The 23480-nt window shown below is 35.1% G+C and overlaps 1 protein-coding gene across 5 annotated transcripts in view; it reads right to left on the bottom strand.

The window, feature by feature from the left end:
- The window catches only part of RASAL2 (RAS protein activator like 2), a 227431-nt gene that overhangs the window by 151386 nt on the left and 52565 nt on the right, over nt 1-23480 (bottom strand). The window contains exon 1 of one of the 5 annotated variants that reach the window (XM_084866961.1): nt 1837-2609. The exons of the other annotated variants lie outside the window; for them this stretch is intronic. Coding sequence (XP_084723087.1) covers nt 1837-2434 — 598 coding nt within the window. The 5' untranslated portion in view covers nt 2435-2609. Of the gene's footprint in view, nt 1-1836; nt 2610-23480 lie in introns of those variants that run through there. 5 annotated transcript variants of the gene reach the window in all.

Here is a 23480-nt window from a genome sequence, read left to right as displayed (position 1 = left end):
TAATAAGATATAATAAATGCAGAATATTTCATATCTCCTTAAGTAGAACAAAATGTGTAAAATGCAGGTACAGATTCTCAAAACACTTCACACATGGTCAACAATTTGGCATACTTGCTAAAAAGTGAAAGTTAACTACAAAACTCCAAAAATGTTTAAAACATAAATACTGGGGGAAAAATAAACCTATATCTTTCTTTTATCAAATGTACACATGTTAACCACTGAGAGGCACTGATTCTAAGAATTTATTTTAAACTCTTAATTCTCTTTGATGCTCCTTTACATCAGCCAATGATCACTGGACAAGAAAACAGGTATACTAGTGTCCAGGAAATGCAACTACCCAGCCTGTCAAAAAAAAATTTTTTTAATATATTGTTATTGATTTTAGAGAGGAAGGGAGGGGGGAGGGAGAGAGGGAGGTGGGGGGGGGGGAGGGAGGGAGAGAGAGAGAGAGAGAGAGAGAGGGAGATGTCAATGAGAAAGAGAATAATTGATTGGCTGCCTCCTGCATGCCCCACACTGGGCATCGAGCCCATAACTCAGGCATGTGCTCTTGACTAGAATAGAACCCAGGACCCTACAGTCTAAAGGCTGATGCTCTAGCTACTGAGCTAAACCAGCTAGGGCTCAAAAATTTTAATGGAATATTATTAAAGTCACATCAAGAAAGATTTTACTCTTGGTAGTGATCTGTAAGCCAAGAGTAAGCAAAAAAACAAAAACATTTAAGTACTAGTATATTATTAAAACTCACTGAGTCAAGAAAAATCTAGGGAAGGCAGAGTTTAGGAAAAATACTGAGTTATTGGTACACATATATTTGCAAAATTACTTAATTCTTATATATCACTCACATTCTCCAATTTTATTTTAAAATATATTAAATTACACTGCAATAACAAAATTCTTTAATTCCCACAATTTTAGAGTTAAAAGTTCTGCTGATGTGGCCGATCTCAAAAGAAAGATAAGTTAAAGTTTTCTAATAATCACAGCTTATCCAAAAATTTTCTCAACTGGATGAAAATAGTATCAAAGTTTCAGTGTTAATATTTTCAAGAAAAAACAAACAAACAAACAAATAAACACAGGTCTTAACACATAATTGAGACAGATTATCAGATTAGGTCAGTCATTTCCAAGGCCATCAGAGGTTTTCCTTTTTTTTTTTTTGGCTTGAACAATACTACCATCAACATAAAACTTTTTAAAATTTAAACAAGTCCTAATGAGGTTTTTAAAAATTTGACGATTCTGTTTTCTCAAACACAAATTTCAATTTTGTCATCTGAAAACATATTCAAGATTTGCATCTTCCACTTCCCCTATGAAAATTATATATTTTTATGACATAAGCATATCAAAATTCCAACATTTTAAACCTACCAAAACAATTATGCTATAAATAGCTTTAATAACATTTGTTAATTTTTATAAAGGGATAACAGTAATTATGTTTTTTAATTCTAAACTTTGTCATGAGGAAATTATTCAACTATGCTTTCTCTAAATTGCATTTAACTTGAAAAACTTAAAGGTTAAAAAAAATAAACACTTTTACACAGACTTTAAAACAGAGTTCAAGAGTATAACATAATACAAAAATTCTTTAACCGAATTCATATTTTACTGTGATTTATTAATATTCATTGAGGGGGGGGTCCTCTGAAGTAGTGTTTATCACTTTTTAAAAAGTGTACTTATTACATAAATTTGGGTCATAATGAGTAAATAGCACAGTTTAGCTTATTATAAAACACAAATAATTAAAATTCCAAAAGTAATTAAATCAGGTATCTCTTTCCCCCCCCTTTATGCATCACAATATACCTTCTCTTACTGGCTCATTGGTTGATTCTCCTTTCAGACTCAGCATCCTGGAGAAGCCATTGGAAAGAGTAGAGAAAATGCCACGGATGAAATATCCCTGCTGCACAGACTCCACTGACCCCCCTGAAGCCGGTGATGGTCTCACAGATCTGACACTGCAGCGGGGTTCTGGCTCGGAAATAGATCTGGTGAATGGAACCCGAAGTGACTGGGTGTTGGCCAGGTCCAGCTTCTCTGCTGATGTTCCAAGGACCTCACTAGCAGAAGCAGCAGCATTACTATCCACCATCTTTGGCGTGACCTTTTGTTGTAGTTTATCCAGGTCTCCCTTATTATTTTGCATGCTCTCTTTCTTGCCCCCTTCGCACCTGAAGCTGGGATGTGTTTGCCACCGATAAGCACTCAATGGCTTTCCTAGATTGGAAACATCATGTTCATTTTTCTTCCTCTTGCTTTTCAACGGACCACACCATGGATAGCCCTTTAAGCTTGTTCTGATCTCTGAATTCGTATAAGCAGGTTCTGATAAAGATCTTCGATAGCTTGGAGGATAAGGTGATGTTTGTCTCTTAAAGATGTTCATCTTCCAGGACTCCATTTTTAAACAACTTCTCTAAGCTGCGAGTTCCCTCTACGCCGCAGCCTTAGCAGTTGAACCACACTTGTCCGTGCAGTCCAAAACATTCAGCTGCTTAAGTAGCTTTCTTTGTGTGGCTTTGAACCACAGCAGATGTTGCTGCTTAAGGACTGGTGTCATGTTATTCTATTACCCCATTTTCCCAGATCTCCGAAATTTCAGCAGCACCCAAAAATCTCTTGCCTGCAGCAAATTATCTTCAGAATACAGCAAAAGTAAAGGTTTCCAGATCATCTTGCTCCCTTCCTGCAGGTTACATGTCTGTACTAGGTTTTCAGGAAATGATTTTTTTTAAAAAAATAAGAAGTGAAATAAAGGCAACAAAAACCCACAGACACCTTTATGGACCAATAGTATTTAAGTGTTCACCATGCAAATGATAGTAGGTTAAAAACAGAATGTGAAAGTCCTCAAGCTGACAGCCACACTTACCGGAAGAAAAAAACCCTGCCTAAAAGCCTGCTTTTTAAGTTAGCAGTTCTTCAGAATAGTTTTTAAAGTTTGGATTTCAGAAATTTAATTTCAAGCACTGCTATTTATAACACTTATCTCAAAGTTAATACTGTTTTCCAACCAATAGGCAGTCTTGCTTTGAGTAGGCATTGAAAAGTAGAGGGAAAAGGACAAAAGAATGCCAAATTTAAAGCCATTTTTATTGTAAAAATATTATGGCAAACTAAACAAACAAACAAAAAACACATATAAATGGATAAAAAGAGAAGAGGGATAAAGGGTATTTGCTAGGAAAGATAGAAAGGAAAAAAACCCTGAGGCAAGATATTGTGGCAACTGGAACATAGGACCATACATACTTAAATGATTTCTAGAAGGGAAAAGTTTGCTTTGTAAATTGAATTGGGGTAAGCTGTCTGGAAAACTATTCCCAATTTATTTAACCAAAGAAATTCCTTTATTCCTCTTTGTGCTGCTTACAATTTTAAAAAAAGAGCTGACTATTTAAAATTTTGTTAAAGTAAGTACCTTCTATTGAACCAAGACCATGAACGCCAAGATTTTGGTTGAGTGTTTTTAACTGTCTTCTCATAAACTCTGGAAAATAGGGGTTTCAAATGGAAAGCCTGACAGACTTTAGACCACCAGTAAAAGATATATAACATGGCAATCAAATCTCTTTGCAAGTTAAAAAAATGATGATTTCATCTGAATAAAAACAAAATTTATTTATTTTTCATAAATAAAAAAACTATCCATTTATTTGTATAATGTGTACAATGAAAAAGTTCTCACATCAGTCTCTTATTAGTGTAAAAATAGTAAATTTAGTAATATACCCATTCTTTTAAACATATTCAAATGTTTTATTTCCATTATCATAAAGCAATAAACTCATTTTCATTTGCTTATATAGTTTCTAAACTTGTACATTTCTATATTAATGTTAAAGTATTTGTCTTTCCCAAAAGCATAATATATCAAATTAGAATAACTCACAAGCATAATATGTTTCTTGTTTAAAAAAAACAACACCATACTCAGAAATGTGAATTTGAAGAAAAAGAATAAACATTAAGCTCTAGTCTCTATTATGGCACATCAACCCATCCACAAAAATTAATCTGTGATGGAAAATAAACCGAGATGGAAAACAATAATGCTTGTCAAAGAATCCAGAAGATAATATTTTTGTGAACTGAAGGTAGGCAAAATTTCTTAGTATACAGAAAGCAATAACCATAATAGGAAAGCATTAATATGAATTCATAAAAATCAAAAATTTCTATTCAATAGAACACATTAAGAAAATCATAATTGCTGTATCAGTTTACACTCCTACTGGTAGTGAATGAGAGTTCCTTTTCCTCCAAAACCTCTCCAATACTTGTTATTACTGTTTTTTTGATAATAGCCATTCTTAACAGGGGTGAGGTAGTATCTCATTATAGTCTGTGTGTGTGTGTGTATGTGTGTGTGTGTGTGTGTGTGTGTGTGTGTGTATTGTTATGTTTTGTTTTTAGGGAGAAAGGAGGGGAGAGTGAGAGAGAAACATCAATGTGAGAATGAAACATAGGTCAGCTGCCTCCAGAACATCCCCTGAACAGGGATGGAGCCCACAATCAGGACATGTGCCCTGACTGGGAATTGAACTGGAAACTTTTCAGTGCATGGGACAATGCCCAATCAATTGAGTCACACCAGCCAAGGATCATTGTAGTTTTGATTTGCATTTCCCTAATAGTTAGTGAAGCTGAGCATCTTGTCATGTATCTACTGGGCATTTGTATGTATTCTTGGGAAAAGTATCTGTTCAGTTCCTCTGACACTATGAAAAACAGTATGGAGGTTCCTCAAAAAAATTAAGAATAAAGTTACCATATGACCCAGCAACCAGCTTCAGGGTATCTACCCAAAATTTTGAAAATATTTATTGGCAAAGATATATGCACCCTTATGTTCATTTCAGCATTATTCATGGTGGCCAAGACAAGGAAACAACTGAAGTGGTCTTTAATAAATGATTGGATAAAGATATGATATGTATATATAATGGAATACTACTGAGTCAGAAGAAAATACTACCACTTGCAACAATGTGGATGGATCTTAAGAATATGCTAATCAAAATAAGTCAGACAGAAAAAGTTAAGAACCACATTATTTTACTCATATGAGGGATATAAAACTGAAAGCAACAAAAGAATAAGCATGAAAAACAATAAAAAACTCATAGACACAGACAAGAGTATTGTGGTTACCAGAGGGAAGAGGGAGGAAGGAGTAATAAAGGATAAAGGGAGTCAAATATCTGATAAGGGCAGAAGATTTGACTTGGAAAATGGGCACACAATACAATATACAGATCATGTATCACAGACATGTACACTTGAAACCTATATAATCACATTAACCAATCTCACCCCAAATAAATTTATTTTTTTAATCAATAAGCAAGCCACAAAATGGAAGAAAATATTCACAATATAAACATCTCAAAAACAATTTGTACTATAATTTATTAGGAAAAAGAAAAGCAACCCAATTTTTAAAAATAGGCAAAGAAGTTTAACCAACCCTTCACAAAGAAAGCTATATGAATTGTCAATAAACATATGAAAAAAGAACTCAAACACATTAGCAACTAATGAGATATCTATCAGTCACAGCCACTAGAAATGCTAACATTTAAAGGGCTGATAACACCAGTTATGGCCAACATCCTCATAAATGGTAATGGGATCATAAAATGTTACAATAACCAAAGAACAAATTCAACATAAAAAAAAAATAATAATAACCATTTATCCAATGACCCAGCAGTTCCACTCTTAGGCACTTACATACAAAAATTAAAATGTACATACTTTTACTTGAATGTTCATATCAGCTTTATTTATTACTAGAGGCCCGGTGCACAAGATTCGTGCACAGGTGGGGGGCACGGCCTGCGGGGGATCAGCCCGCTGTGGGAGTACCGCTCATCCCGGTCAGCCAAGTGGCTGTGGACCCACACTGACCACCGGGGGCAGCTCCAGCATTGAGCATCTGCCCCCTGGTCAGTGTGCATCATAGCGACTGGTTGTTCTGCCATTCGGTCGATTTGCATGTTAGAGTTTTATTATATAGGATAGCTACAAACTGAAAACAACCCCAAACATCCATCACTGTAGAATGGATAAACAAACTGTGCTATTTGCATACAATGGGGTATTACTCAGCCATAAAAAAAAAAAAAATGAACTACTAATACACAAAACAATGTGGGTGAACAACAACAACAAAAAACTGGGCACAAAAAAAAATACATATTGTATGATTTCACTGCTATGAAGTTCTAAAACAGTCTGATCTATAATGGGGGAAAAATTAGAAAAACATTTGTCAATTGAGGGAGGGGCAGTATTAACAAGAAATGTTCACCAGGAAGCTTTCTGAGTGATAGAAATTTTCTAAGTCTTTAGAGATGTGAATGTGGGTGTATTTATCAAAACTCATCCAACTGTTCCCTTAAGATTTATGTATTTTTCCATAATTAAATTTTACCTTAAAATACTGTAAGTAATATTGAATTCTAGTAGGTTTGCTTATCTGGTGTTAGGGATAGCAATTCTGAAACTACGTTCTGTGTAACTGGGCTTAAGGAAAGGAATTAATACATCATAGAATGAATGAATACCAATACTGGAATAAGCTAACATTTTGTGCCTCCTAATATGATGAACTGTGATGTGTTATTAAAAAAAAAAATGCCCCAAATCTAATCACAAGCAACATCCAGTAACCTCAAATTAAAGAATATACACAAAATAACTGTCCTCCTAACTTTAAAAATGTCAAGGTCAAGAAATTCAAAGAAAGGCTCAAAGAAAGGTTATGGAACTGCTGCAATTCAAAGAGTAAAAAGACACAATTACCAATAAAAGCAATGCATGATTTTGGATTGGATCTTGAAATGGAGAAAAGGGCAAATAGCCATAAAGGACATTTACTGGGAGAATTAATAAAACTTGAAAATGAATTATGGATTATAAACTAGAATCATATTAAGGTTATATTTCCTAATAGTGGTAATTTTACTGTGGTTATGAAAGAGGATGTTGTTATTCTTAGGAAATTCAGATATAAGTATTCAGGGATATAGGGGCATGATGTTTCCAATTTTTAAAGCATTCAAGAAAAAATATGTGTGTAACGGTAGATAAAATATGATAAAACAAATGGGTGAAAATGTACATAATTGTTGTTGAACCTGAGTATATGAAAATTTCTTGCACTCTTGAAAAATTTTTATAGGTTTAAAATTACATCAAAATAAAAGTACCCTAAATTAAAAAATAAAAAAGTACACAAGTAAACTTAAATTCCACAACTACGTCTTTTAGGTTTATAATACAGATATTATTAATACGGTAATGGTGTCTGTGTCAGAGTATTTTGGGGGGTATTATAACAAAAGAACTACTTTCACATGTTTTAGGGAAGAGGGAAGTTAATCAAGATCACCTATTAAAATATTTCAATGGAAAATTAAGTTCAAGGTACGACTTAGGAAAATGTTGCATAGGAAGGGTAGAACTTGAGTCCTGCAATCCACAGTGAAATTCAGAAACTCAATGTTAAATGAGAGTTTACTCACTAAATAAGTAAGGTCATGGGTAAAAATAATTATTGTAGTTTCTAAACTCATCAACTCAATTCTTTTGAGGAACTACCACAATTCTCTTCGTCATCAACTTCTCTATTTGAGGAATATGGAACTGGAAAATATTAAATAACAGAAAAAGATTTAAGTGGAATCAGAAAGCAAAGAACTAAGAGTGATGAAGTGACAGTCTCTAAGAGCAAATAAGCAAAGAAATAAAGGGCAAGATTACTCTCTCTCACAGCTGTCTAAAGTTTGCTTGGACAAATGCTTCTCTCGTTAGGAAAACCTAGTTTATATTGTTATTTCTCTAAGTTTTATCTTTAACCTAAATTTAAAATAATAACTTGGCATTCTTCACTTTCTGAATTTTAAATATAAACAGGGTTAGGCAAAAGTAGGTTTACAGTTGTGAGTACATAGGTGTTTGTGTATTATTATTTATTAACTACAGGCCCGGTGCATGAAACTCATGCATTGGGGGGGCTGGGGTCCAGAAGCCCTCGGGGGATATCTCCCAGTCCGAAAGCCCTCAGGGGATATCCAATGGCTTAGGCCTACTCTTGCATTGAGCATCTGCCCCCTGGTGGTCAGTGCACATCATAGTGACCAGTTGTTCCACCATTTGGTTGATTTGCATATTGGCCTTTTATTATATAGATTAGGGGTGTCAAACTCAATCAGAGAAGGGGCCAAAATCTAAAATCCAGCCTAAATCGCGGGCCGAATGGTTTACTGAACAGTCATAAACTGACAATGTCATAAACTGACAGCGGAGTGCAGTGATGACAGCGCGGTGCGGGCCACATTGCAAGGCCTGGCGGGCTGGATTTGGCCCGCGGGCCTTGTGTTTGACACATGTGATATAGATTATATTACTTTTCCATAAAAATAACTGTAAAGCTACTATTGCCCCACCCTGTATAATGAATTTATGCATTATTAAAGAAACTATTCACAGGATTTATAATTTCTTAAAATCTGTAAAAACAATGACAATAGTACCACTAAGTTACATTCATTAGGAAGCCTACTATAAAAATTGTTTGATTAATGAAGTGTCAGAATAAGAACAGTTCTGCTATCTCAAGTATCAACTACCTTAAATTTTTCTTACTAATAATATGTAACATTTAAAAACACAGATTTAAAATAAAAAATAAAAAAGAGGGGAAAAAGCAAAAAAGAAATGAAGGAACGAAGGAAGGAAAAAGTGGAAGGAAGGAAGGAAGGAAGGAAGGAAGGAAGGAACAAAAAAAGGAAGGAAGGAGGGAAGGAGGAAAGGAGGGAGGGAGGGAAAGAGGGAGGAAAGGACAGCTTTAAGAACCAACCTGATTACTAAATAAAAAAAATAAAAAAAGCATCTGAATTCCCTAAATAAGTATGGAAGTCCTTATATTCAGTTATATATCAAATTATTTTTGAGCAACTAAAATGTATCAGGCACTGCATTAGGACTAGAGGAACAAGGAAAGAATAGGAAAGACTGTCCCTGCCCTCTTGAAAATGCCAGTTGATCAGGAAAGGCTGACATTGGGAAGGGGATTATATAGGGTGTTAAAGAAGTGTGTAGGGAGAGGATTTTTACCAATGGATAGAACCAATTTCTTTTGAGATTCTCTTAATTTTGAGATTCTATTATTATAGTCAAGTCTGCTATAATGTGACATGCATTCCGTAAAAGTCACCAAACAGTACGGAATTGCACAATAAAACTAAGGGGCTTATGGGAAAGATGGGGGTTGGAGAGCAACACATAAGACAGGAAGCTAATAAAAACTGTAGAACATTTTATGTATCTAAATGCCAAAATAAGTATGGTCTGTTACCTTGGGGGGGGGCGGGGGGGGAAGCCTACACTGGGGGAAAAATGTGGAAGTGGGCTTCAGGATTGCAGCTTTATTGTTTTTGTGAAGTGGCAGGAGTGTTATCTGAAATCCTACAAACAGCTATGACACCATAAGTGGATGGTGTGACTCACAACACAAGTAGAGAATTGATGTGGCTGATGGTTGGCTGAACTGTATGCCTTTTGAATATTTCCTATGTGGCATAGTTTTACTCTGCCCAGTTTCCTGCATTCAACTATAGTTTCTCAAATGAAGGGCACTTAAGCAAACATAAAATTCATGTTACAAAAATATATGTTCCCTAATATTAATCACATAGTACAAATCCTCATTTTCAAAACAAGTGTAACAGCAGAACTGTTGCATGTAACTGGTATGGTATAAAACAGGTAAATACCAACAGGAGAACATGCCATTGGAAAGCACAATAAAAGCAAAGGGGAAATAGCTCTTAACCTTAGTAAAATCAGTTCAGTCTTTTTCACTTTTTTCTTTTCTTCCTCCTCTCTTTATCAGAACAATAAGAACCAAACTAATGATGAGGATAGAGAAAATCAATCACACACACACACACACACACACACACAAAGCACACACACACACAAAAAAAAGCAATACCTTTGTTTCCAAATCATGCTGAGTGGAAGAATCACCTGCAAATTAAATTAAAATGCAGAGTTGGCTGGCTCAGTGGTTGAGCATCAACCTATGAACCAGCTGGTCATAGTTTAGATTCCTGGTCACGGCCCAAGCCCGAGTTGCAGGCTCGATCCACAGCGTGGGGCATGCAGGAGGCAGCTGATCAATGATTCTCTCTCATCATTGATATTTCTATCTTTCCTTCCCTCTCCCTTGCTCTCTGAAATCAAATTATTGTTTTTGTCATTGCAATTTGCTCTAATAAACGCTGGTGAGGGCCAGAGAGTCTACATTTCTAACAAGCTTCTAGGCGGTACCTATGCTGCTGATCCATGGACCAAATTGTGAACAGCAAGCTGTAAATAATTTTTAAAAAATCTTTGTCCCCCCTTTTTTCCCCCTATTGATCCCTTCTAGCCTCCCCGCTCCCCTGCCTCCACCAGGCCTTCACCACCCTATTGTCTGTGTCCATGGGTTATGCATATATGTATATAAGGCCTTTGGTTGATCTCTTCCCACCCACCCATCCACCCACTCACCTCAGCCTGAAATCCCCAGGCCTTCCAGGAGATTCAGTCAGGTTAGATTCATTCACAAAAATAAATAAATAAATAAATAAATAAATAAATAAATAAATAAATAAATAAAAAAAATTGTATTGGGATTTGAAAACAAAGTGAGAATATTTGCCTGCAATATTCTGTGAGAGTGTATATAACACATAGAGCAGCGATTATTAACTAGTGTGTGGTAAGAATTTCTAAAACATGCAATATCTGCTATTTAGTCAGGGGCATTGACCTCTTTTTCCCTTAGATTGATTGTTGAATTAAAAAATGACCAAAGTCAACACAATAGCCATCAGGTGTGAATGAATAAAATTTATACCTATTTTTTGGCAAGAAATATATTTTTGGTGTGCCAAAAAATTTTAGTAATTAATTTGTGTGTGCCATGAGATTAAAAAGGTGGAGAATCGCTGATATAGAGATTTAATAGTTCTCATGGTAGTGTGCTGAGAAAAAAAAATATAATAATCCTAGCCAAATGGCTTCTTGTAGACATTAAGACTTATGAATCTCAGAGCATAGGCATGGGTGGGTGGTAGGTGGGTGGGAAATATTAACTAAAGAATTTGTATGCATAACTAGAGGCTCGATGCATGAAATTCGTGCAAGAGTGGGCCTTCCTTCCCCCAGGTGCTGGCACTGGCTTCCCTCTGGCACCCGGAACCTGGGCTTCCCTCCATCCGCTAGCAGACCCCGGAGACCCAGGCTTCCCTCACAGCCCAGGCTTTTGTCCAGAAGGTCCGTCCAGAAGGAAGTCCAGTCAAATTAGCATATTATGCTTTTATTATTATAGATATGCATAACCCGTGGACACAGACAATAGTGTGGTGAAGGCCTGAAAAAGAGGGACATCTGTAATACTTTCAACAGTAAAGATAAATTTTTTTTAAAAAAAAAAGATTATCTACAACATATAAATAAAGCCAATTAAAAGAGGGAAAGAGAGGAGAGGGGAGGGGAGTGGGAAGGAGAACGCACCCCTCCCGAGGATTAAATCCGCAACTTTTTGGTGTATGGGAGGACGCTCCAATGAACTGAGCCACCCGGCTAGGGGGCACCACCTCTTACCTTAAAACACACCTTTTCTGTACCGAGATTCTGTTCCATGCGTCCTATTAGCTCTTTTGAAACAGAAGACATGATACATGCTATAATTATCAGTTCTGGGATTCTGTTACTAGAATAAGAGAATGCATACCTCAGATCAACTCATGAGAAGCTTTGAAAATAGGATTAATTTCTATAAACCAGAAGAAGACATCTTTCAAAAACACAAAGCCCTTGTTTATACAAAGCTAAGTAATTAAATGACAAAACATCCCCTTCCCATCTCCTATCACTGGAGCACATCTGCTTCCTGATGAAACACTTCCTGTAAAAGAAACTACCTCCCTTCTGAGTATAGAACTCTAAGACACACCTGACACGTACACACAATTGCTTCTCCTTTATGCGGCAAAGATATGTCTAGAACAGCTAAATAAAATTTATTTTTAACAGGCAAGTATTGGAATTAATTTTTTAAAAAATAAGAGAACATTTTAAAACAAAAGCACAAAAGACTCCTAATGACATTAGCCTTTACAAAAAATAAAAAACTTCTATTTTCCTCGAACCTCTCTGATCACACTTCTGTCTCCTTTGACGTTCATTTTTCTCTATCTAGTCTCTAAATGTTGGGAGTTTTTCAAATGAGGACCTTGGTACCCCTTCTCCATATTCTTACCATGCACATCATTATTCACAGTTACCACATCAACTTATACCTTCAGTTCATACCTTGCCTCCTTTTAGCAACATACTTCTATATTCAACTTGCCATTATATGACTAACTCAAATTCAAATGTATAAAACCTAACCCATGATCTTTCCATTTGAAACCTTGCCTCACGCCAATGTTCTTTATCCTAGTGGAAGGCACCATTATCCATCCCCCTCTCTTACCATTCAATATCCAATTTATAGGTCTTGCTGATTGCCCTCCTAAGTATTATTTAATCTACTTCTGTCCATTTCCTCTAGAATCAACCTACCATCGTCTTTTCCTTGGATTACAACAGCCTCCTAAATTCATCTACCTACATCTCCTTTGAACCTTGCAAACCATTATTCTTACTGTAGTCAGATAACATTTTCAAAATACAAATTGACTGCATCCTGTTTAAAACTTTTTTATTTATTTTTTATTTATTTATTATCTTTGTACATATACCATTGCCTCCCCCCCATACCTGCCCTTCCTCCCCAGAGTTTTGTGTCCATTGGTTGTACAATACTTATATGCATGTATATAAGTCCTTTGGTTGATCTCTTATCTCCCCCAGATCTCCCCAACCTCCCCGCTGTAATTTCACAGTCTGCTTATTGCTTTACTGTCTCTATATCTATCTTTTGGTTCTTCAGTTTATAATGTTCTTTATCATCCATAAATAAGTGAGGTCATGTGGTGTTTCTCTTTCATTGACTGGCTTATTTCACTTAGAATGATGTTCTCCAATTCCATCCAGGGTGCTGCAAATGATGAGAATTTCTTCTTTTTATGGCAGCATAATATTCCATGGTGTAGATGTACCATAGTTTTTGGATCCAATCATCTGCTGATGGGCACCTAGGCTGTTTCCAAATCCTAGCTATTGTAAATTGTGCTGCTATAAACATAGAGGTGCATATATCCTTTCTGATTGGTGTTTCTAGCTTCTTGGGATATATTCCTAGGAGTGGGATTACTGGGTCAAATGTGAGTTCCATTTTCAGTTTTTTGAGGAAGCTCCATACTGTTCTCCACAGTGGCTGCACCAGTCTGCATTCCCACCAGCAGTGCACGAGGGTTCCTTTTTCTCCGCAACCTCGCCAACACTTGTCGTTTGTTGATTTGTTGATGTTGGCCATTCTGACAGGAGTGAGATGGTACAGCATTGTTGTTTTGATTTGCATCTCTCCTGTTTAAAACTTTGCAATGGCTTCTCACTACTCTTAGGAAAACAACACAAATTAACCCAAAATTCCTTAACATATCATAGTTCCTACTCACCCCACCCCTTCAGCCTCCCTCTTAAAGGACTTGAATCCTTTCAGTTACTCATACTAACCGCTCTTTCCCACTGCTCCTGTTTACACTGTTCCCTCTGCCTAGAAGGATCTTCCACCCTTCATCACCTGCCTCATCATGCTTCAGATTTCATTTCAAGTGCTTCTTCTTGAGAAAGGCCTTTTTGCTTAAACCTTCTTACTACAGGTCTTCACAGCCCATGCATCTCTATATCAGTTATTGCTATATTTGGACATTTCCTTGTGAGATTACTAAGTCAATGCCGCTTTTACCAACATCATGGAATCTCCATGCTTGTTTTTATTACATTTCAAAGAGTTCCTTTTCCTAAATCAAGGGTATGGATGGAGAAGTGTTAGAGTTGGGGTGGTGGGGGGGAGGGGGGGAATGATGTGAAATTAAAAGAGGGCAAAAAGAGGGAAGAAATATTGCTTTAATTAAAAAAATTTTTTTGAAGTTTTTCCCCCAGAAATGCCAATTTAGTTGACGCAGAAACTATATTCTGGCCTTTTAGGATTTCCTAAAAGTTATTTTTAATGTTAATATTACATTTGGAGAAAATCATAAACATAAAGAGATAACTACAAGCTTTCAATAGGTTTCGTATGTTCTTTAATGAATACATACTTGGAAAATGAATAATACTCTGATAATCTAAAATAAATATGAGCATTGTACATCTGATAAATAATGTAGCAGCTTAAACTAAGATAGTTTTAACTAAGCCCCAAAATTGAGGGGGCCAGAGGAAAGAAATACAAATATTTGTTGTTATAAAGTACCAGCACTACCTATAAAGCAGTATTGTACTATTTGAAAGTAGACTTAGATTAGCCATAAATGTATACTGCAAACTCTAAGGCAACCACTTAAAGAAGTTTATAAAAAATTGTATTTTATAATACTATACTATATTTATTACTAAATTATACTATATTCATATACTATATTTATTACTATTATACTATACTATATTTATTATTAATATTATTATATTTATTACTCTAGTAATAAATATAGTATAGTATAAAGTATAATTTTTTATACGATTCGTGCACTGGGCCCTCAGCCTGGCCTGCGCCCTTTTGCAGCCCAGGAGCCCATGGGGGATGTCTGACTGACAAATTAGGGCCTAAGCCATCAGTCAGACATCCTTAGCACTGCCACAGAGGTGATCATCAGCCTGGCTTATGGCTGAGCAGTGCTCCTTCTGTGGGAGCACACTGACACCAGGAGGCAGCTCCTGTGTTGAGCGTCTGCTCCCTGGTGATCAGTGCGCATCATGCAACTGGTTGTTCCACCATTCGGTCAATTTGTATATTACCATTTTCTATTTGTTACCCTTGTTCCTTGTTCCTATATTTGTTTTCCACTCCACTTTTGCCCTTTGTGATTTTAATACAATATTTTATATGATTCCATTTTCTTTCCTGTCTTAGCATATATATCAATAGTCACTTTAAATGTCAATGGTCTAAAAATGCCAATTAAAAGACAGAGACAGACTGTAAGAGAGCATTAAAACACAAGACCCAACCAAATGTTGTCTACAAAGACACATGCTTTCAATATAAAGACACAAATAGATTAAAAGTAAAGGGGTGGAAAAAAGATGTAACATGCTAACGCATATAACATGCTAATCAAAGAAAGCTGAAGTAGCAATTTTTTCAGCAGTGCAGAATTCAGAGCAAGGAAAATTATCTGGATAGAAAAGGGCATTACATAATGATAAAGGAGTCAATTTCCCAAGAAAATATAAGAATACTTAATGTGTGTGTGCCTAATAGCAGAGATTCAAAATACATAAAGTAAAAACTGATAGAGATGCAAAGAGAAAATGATGAATCCACTATTATTGCTAGATATTTCAATACCACTCTTTGGAAAGAGGAGACGACAGATCCTATCAGAAATGGACAGATCCAGCAGTCAGAAAATCAGAAAGGACAGAGTCGAACTCTTCAACAGTACCATCCATCAACCGGCTATAATTCACAGATCACTTCAACAACAGCAAAATACACATTCTTCTTCAAATTCATATGTAACATTCACCAGCATACCTTACATGAGATTATTCTTCAAGCTTCTCTTTTATACATTATTTTGCTTTATTATTATGATGCTCTGAAAATTACACTCCAAAATTTACCACATCACTCTTAAGTTCACAAATGGTAGCAACATTCTAAGAGTATTTATCAATATAGATATAAACATAATTCCTACATCGAAGCACTAAATCTAAATTTAATAAGTTTTTAAAACTAAAATTATAGTGTCAGCATTTTTTTCTGTCATCTAAAAACCTTTTCCACTTTTTTTATTCTTGTTTTTTTGAGGCATGTTTCATACTTTAAAAGAAACTCAAACTATCTCTCAAACTATACCTACAAGTGCAATGGACCATCTCCTGTTAATTACAGCCATATGGATCAACTGGAAAACCTCAAGCATGTGAGTAGTAACCTTAAATTTCTTCATTTCTCTTTGTCATCCTTTCCCTCAGACTATTAGCATTCAACACTAATATATAGTTCTTCATCTCCCCTGCTTGGGTTTACTTATTATCTATGTTCTAGTTCCTATATGTGCTAGTTGGCATGAGCAATTTAGTAGATCACAGAGTCACATAAGAAAACCATGTAGCACTTCCCTCTTTTGGCCATCGAAGGAGTGCCAGAGGTCAAGATGAAGTTCAATTCCTTTGTGACTTCTGACCGGAGCAAGAACCGTAAAAGGCATTTCAATGCACCTTCCCACATTCGAAGGAAGTTTATGTCGTCTCCTCTTTCCAAAGAGCTGAGACAGAACTACAATGTTCGGTCCATGCCCACCCAAAAGGATGATGAAGTTCAGGTTGTTCGAGGACATTGCAAAGGGCAGAAAATTGGCAAAGTAGTCCAGGTTTACAGGAAGAAATATGTCATCTACATTGAACGAGTGCAACGGGAGAAAGCTAATAGTACAACTGTTCATGAGGGCATTTACCCCAGCAAGGTGGTTATCACTAGACTAAAGCTGGACAAAGACCGCAAAAGGATCCTTGAATGTAAAGCCAAATCTCGCGAAGTAGGAAAGTAAAAGGGAAGATTGGACTGAGGTAACTGGACCGAAGATGCAGAAATAAAGTAATCTTATATACAACTTTCATTAAAAACTTAAAATAGAAAGAAAAAGAAAACCATATAGACAGCAATGTGAAAATGCTGTTTTTATATTTGTTCAGTTACTTATGTTTGTTACAGTTCACTGTATTTCTTGGGTGAGTATTTTTATCATTGATTCAACAAATATTTATTGAATACCTACTACCTTATGATGCCTAAACTAGTTAAATACATTACTCTGTCAGTTTTCAGTGACTTCTATAATTTTACAGGGTCACGTTCACTTCAGACATCCTTTTCCAAAGTGTACACCATCCCAACATGCACTGGAATCCTAGAAATCTAGAACTTCAGAAACTTCATACTATCCTTCTATATTTTATAGTTAATTATTAATATTTAGTGAGAAAGACTTTTAAGAAAAACTGCTTAGGTCAAAACATTCAATTACATCAACAGATATTTTTTAAGCAGTCACTGTATTTTCAGTTGTTCAAAGGATTGGGAATAAATAACAATGTACTCTACATTATCTCAATTACCTCAGTCCAGTTAGGGGAAACAGTCATGGACACTAATAGCTGCTAAGAAGGGTTCATCAGTCCACAAATATAGGTGTATATGGAATATAATGGGGACAAAATGGAAATGAAAGTCTACTCTGTGAGAAATGAGAGATAAATGCTCCTTATTTTACATTCATCCTGTTTTTTATGTTGCATATATCTTTTCCCATTTTGTGGCTTGACTTTTCTCTTTTTCTAGTGTTACAGTTATTTTTTGATGTTTTTAGTGCGTATCAATGGTCCCAAATCAAAGCAATAGATTTTTAGGCATATGTGATACCATTGGCAAATATTATTTTTTAAAATCAATGCAAATAAGCAATAAAAATAAATTTTGAAAATTAAAGATTCAACTTTATTTCTTAAATTAAAAGTCTATGATATTCATATTCATATGTCTTTTTAAAAAATGCTCAATGCACTCTACAAGGAAGGTATTATTCCATTTATAGATGAAGAAAATAAGGCCCATTCCCCAAAGGCACATAAGTATTGAAAGCCAATTATTGTCTTAAATTTATTAATTTAAACAAGCTTAGTAACTCAAAACCCCTGTAATAATTCACAATGCATATTATTGAAAAGATCACTTACAAGTAGTTTTTCAAATGCAATTTGTAGTTAAACAGTAAATATTTAATGACCGTGTATCTACAGGGAAAGTAGTATACTGACTGATGGCAAATTAGAAGTGACCTAGATTATCCTGTCTAATAAAAGGTAATATGCAAATTGACCGTCACTCCAACACCCTTAAACAATGCTATATAGTCATGCGCCTAGGTATTTCTACAACTATTTGAAAACTTATGTCCACACAAAAAGCTGCACTTGGGTGTTTATAGCTTTATTTATAATTACCAAAAAACTAGAAACAACCAACATGTCCTTCAATAGATAGTACCTATTCAATAGACTATTCAGCAAAAGAAAGGAATGAGCTATCTAGCTTCACAAAAACATGGATGACTGTTAAATGCCTATTATTATTTGAATGAAGCCAGTTTGAGAATCCTATATAACCTATTATTACAATTGTATGACATTCTGGAAAAGGCAAAACTATAGAAACAGTAAACAGATCAGAAGTTGTAGAGGATTGCGGGGGCAGTGATGCTGAAGAGGTGAAGTATACAAAATTTTTTTTTTTTTTTTTTTTTAGCAGAACTATTCTGTATGATACTGTAATGGTGAACCCATGATACTAAACATTTTTCTAAACCCATAGAACTTTACAGCACAAAAGAGTGCACGTTAAATATACATATTAAAAATAAGTCATTTAGGAAGTCAGGAGATTCCAGTATTAAAGCAGAATGTGATTTAAAAAAAAAAAAAAAAAAAAAAACTACCTATAATATGAATGTGTGACACAAACTCACTGAAGAGGGAGGTATTGGGGGTAGGGGGGAGCTATCCTAACTAAGTCACTTTGGATATTAATGGAGTCTGTAAGACTAAAAGCAAAAGAAATGATATATAAGCAGTATACTTTAGTTGATGAAACTGTTTCCCACGGGGGATATGGAGTAACAATTCTGAAACCCCTATGCATGTATATTGGAATTGAACGATTAAGGAAATGGGTGACAGATTGTGGGAGCCAGGTTTCATTGTTAGAGTTGGAATTTATCAATAAGCCATGGAAGGAAGGTAGAATAAGAGTTGGAGATACCAACATAAACTTATGTTTCAGCTTATACAGACACAGATGGTTACATTTAGAAATATTCAGTGATATGTGCAGATACACAGGTCAATATGCATACAACCTAAACATTTCTCTATCAACATTATCAAAAAAAGGAAAGTCTGAGAAACTGTCACAGCAAAGAAGCACTTAAGGAGATATGATGACTAAATGTAATGGAGTATCCTGGCTGGGATCCTGGAACAGAGAAAGTATTTTAAGTAGAAACTAAGGAAATCTGAATAAAGTATGACTTTAGTAAACAATAATGTATCAATCAATATAAGATATTAATATGAGAAAATAGGTGTGAGGTATAGGGAACTATAGTATCTTTGTAATTCTTTTTTAAATCAAAAATTTATCACTAAAATTTAAAGAAATTATAAATACATCAATAACAAAAGGTAGTTTTTGAGAAGATTAAAATTGAAAAACCTCTAATCAGAATAATTAAGAAAAAAGACACATATCACAAATGAAATGGGAACATTGCTAGAGTCTAAAGAGACTAAAAGGATAAGAAAATATTATGAATAACACTGTCATTTATTAAATCCAACAAATTAGAAGAAAATGTATATCTACTTCTTATCTGATATGAAAACTGTCCAGCAGACTTAAATTCCAGTGGATTCTTCTCTCCAGCTTCAATTGGTATGCTTATGGTTGTTTATATACAGAGTAACAATGCTTTTTAAATAAAGTTCCTATTTTTATTATTTTAATATTATCCTGCATTTAATATTTTCCTGCACTGTATATACATCTATAGTTATAAAACTAAGTAAACATTGTGGTTAGAATAGCAATGGTGCCTTGCTTTTCCTCTTCTTCCAATATAATGGTTTTGGTACCATATAATTTTGCAAGAATGAGAAAGAAAAAGATTTATAAAATTAATAATGTATTCTCCTGGTTATGTGTTATTGCTATTCAACTAAACTACATATGCTTTATGAATGAAGTTAAATGTCATTAAGATAACACAGAACATTTCAGTAAAATGCATGACTTTTATATGATTGGTTATAAACATATGGAAAAACTTTTTAATCTGCCACCTTAAGCATTTCAAAACCACATATAAAAGGACTTTACTGTAGTGTATCAGATTAATAAATATTTTATAACCAGCCTCTGAAAAATTTAAGTAGATGAACACTCCTGGATGTGCTCTGAAACTCTATCTCACCTCCCATTTGATATTTTGTAAATGCTGAATGTACAATAGCATATTTGGCTTTCTTTTTTAGCCCCCCAAAATTGTGGGTATTTTCTGTGTCATATGAATAAGAGATAGAGATTGTCTACACTAACTACTTTGTTGGATTGTTTCTGTGTACAATGATGTGGTCACTGGTTAAAATTGGTGTGAATAACTGAAACCAGTTTGGCTCAATAGATAGAGCGTCGGCCTGTGGACTGAAAGGTCCCAGGTTTGATTCCGGTCAAGGGCATGTACTTTGGTTGTGGGCACAACCCCAGTAGAGAGTGTGCAAGAGGCAGCTGATCAATGATTCTCTCTCATCGATGTTTCTAACTCTCTATCCCTCTCTCTTCCTCTCTGTAAAAAATCAATAAAGTATATTTTAAAAAAATAAATAAATAAAAATAAAATAAAATAAAATTGGTTTGAATAAAAATAGTAAGAATACATCAGTTGCAGGAAGGGTGTTGTCTGAACACAATCCCACTTAAGATTTGGTAAGCATTTTTATCATTTTTGTATACTGTGTGTCCTCTTGAGAGTGATAAGATTGCTGCCTATTTTGATAGAACTTGAGTTATCACTTTAGTAAGACTTGCTTTTCTTTTCCCATCTTCAAACAAGTCTCAATCGGTTGCTCTTGATTTTTGGTCTTAAAACTCCTTTTTTCTTCCTCCCTCATTCCCCTTCTCTTGACCTTCTCTTCCCCTGTCTCTTCCAACTCTGTCTTCCTCAAGTTGAAGAGGCAGTATTCTGTTATTTTTTTTTATCCAGAAAAGAAAATGAATATTGTAGAAGAGTACAGTACAGTCTTTAGAATCAGACTGATGTTAGTATGAACTTCGATTTATCAAAGAAAAGTTACTGTGTTTTATTTTTTTTATTGAAAGTTACTGTGTTTTATTTTTTTTATTGATTTTAAGAGAAAAGGGAGGGAGGGAGGGAAGGAGGGGGGGAGGGAGGGAAAGAGGGAAGGGAGAGAGAGAGAGAGAGAGAGAGAGAGAGAGAGAGAGAGAGAGAGAGAGAGAGAGAGAGAGAGAGAGATCTGCTGCCTCCTGCACTATTGGGGATCTAGCCAGCAAATGAGGCAAGTGCTCTGACCAGGAATCGAACAGGTGACCTCTCGGTGCATGGGACAAATTTCAACCAACTAACCAATTGAGCCATACTGTGGGCAGTTACTGTGTTTTTAAAAGCCTCAGTCACTGGTGTGCTAGAGCTGGCTCATATTGCTGGAGAGCCAACTATGCCCATCTACCTCTTCCCAAGTCCCCCTTCACTAACTTCATTTGAAGTCAGTTGGTACCCTGAAATCAGCCATAATGGAAGCATTTATACCACAAAAACCAGCAAATGCTACAAAAAAGGACTTTTCTTTAACCCAAGGAATCATTAAGAGGTCATTAACACATCATCAGGCTCAGTTTCCATGTTACTTAAATAGAATAATGTCAACCTTGGAAATTTATTGTAAGAATTTCAAGTAATACAAAGTAAAACACTGAGCAAAATTCGAGACACAAGACATTTTAAAACATTTGAATCAAATGGGGGGAAATTATCAAATATAAAGTACTCTCACTATTACTACTGTTTAAAAAATTGAAAGTTCAGAAATATCACATACCTTACCATCTTTAAAATGGAAGTACTAACTGACCATAAGTTTATTTCTATTAAATATCAAAGAGAAAAAATGGTCTAGCAAAATAATTAAATAATTCAGTTACCATTCATTAAATAATTTAGTTATCATTAAATAATTATAACTATTATTAATGTATAATTCATTTCAAAGGAATGGCAATACTTAAAATAAATATAAAATGTGATTTGAGGGTTAAGTAATTAAATAAATGTTTAACTAGTAAAAAGAGGCACACGCATATATATATACATATGTGCTTGTATGCACTGAATATTTTGGAATGATACAATAGTGATTAGCTCTGGAAGAGAGGCCTAAGAAACTGGGGTGGAGGAGAAAGTAGGGGAAGGGGGGACTCCCTTAATTTCATCAAACACTCTTGAAGTTTTTATGTTTTCCATACTCATATATGACTTTTCTTTTAAATAGAGAAATATCATTTTCTATTATTTTATTAATGATAAAAATGAAACAAGAAAATATTGTTCTCCCAAAGTTAGTAGTCAAGTCAATGACTTTAGTTCTAAAATTTAGAACCTCCTGTCAAATGTGCCATGCGGCCCAGCTGGTGTGGCTCAGTGACTGAGCATCGACCCATGAACCAGGAATCACTGGTTCGATTCCTAGGCCAGGGTTTCAGGCTACATTCCCAGGAGGGGGTGTGCAGGAGGCAGCCAATCCATGTTTCTCTGTCATTGATGTTTCTATCTCTCTCTCCCTTCCTCTTTCTCTAAAATAAAAATATATATATATATTTTAAAATGTAACATACACTATATGTATGACTCTCACTATCTCACCTTAGCTATAGAGTGTCAATAGCTCCACAGAACAGTAAAACTTTCCTAAAAGCTTTTTGTGACTGTAGGTAAGCAATATACAGCAATCAGGATTTGACAATAATTTTTACTGATTTGAAAACAGGCAATTCAGAGTTGAAATCTGGCAAGGTTGATTATTTTTTAAAGCAAGTTCAGGAAGGAACTGAATTTAGCTCATGAAGGAACTAGCTGCTGCCTGCAATTGTCCTTGGAAAGTAAATGCCAAAGTCAAAAGGTTCCTGCATGAATCCTTTGCACTGCTTAAATCTGGAGGCAGAGCAGGAAACTAATTACCCTCTCGTTTATTATCTGTTTAGGCCTTCTTGACTAACCTAATTATAACCCATCTCCAACACAACCAAATCACTTAGGGAATTTGGTCTAGGAAGTTTAATTTCATCTTACCTATAGAATTCAAAACCTTGGTGCTACCCTGATAAGAAGTCCCCATTAATTTCTTTCCCCATGATATTCTTACTTAAAATCATATGTTAGGGCATCATTCAGATTGTGTGTGTTAGAAAAATATATACACTTTTTGTCTCAGCAAAAATTGAAGAAAAGCTTTTAGAATTTTCCAACTCATTATAGTGGGAACTATATATATTATCAGGGAAACATTAATTTTAGATGGCAAATAAAAAGGAAATATGAAGAATATTAGAAGAATCTTGAAGCCAGCTCCCAAAAGATACAGACAGATAGGGGATTCAGTACTTTAAAAAGACAACGAGGAGGAGATACCATGTGACC

Source organism: Pipistrellus hanaki, assembly GCF_964339955.1.
Source record: "Pipistrellus hanaki genome assembly, chromosome: 18".
Taxonomy (NCBI): domain Eukaryota; kingdom Metazoa; phylum Chordata; class Mammalia; order Chiroptera; family Vespertilionidae; genus Pipistrellus; species Pipistrellus hanaki.
The sequence above is the reverse complement of the archived record's forward strand: the minus strand, read 5'-3'. Positions and strand labels throughout refer to the sequence as shown.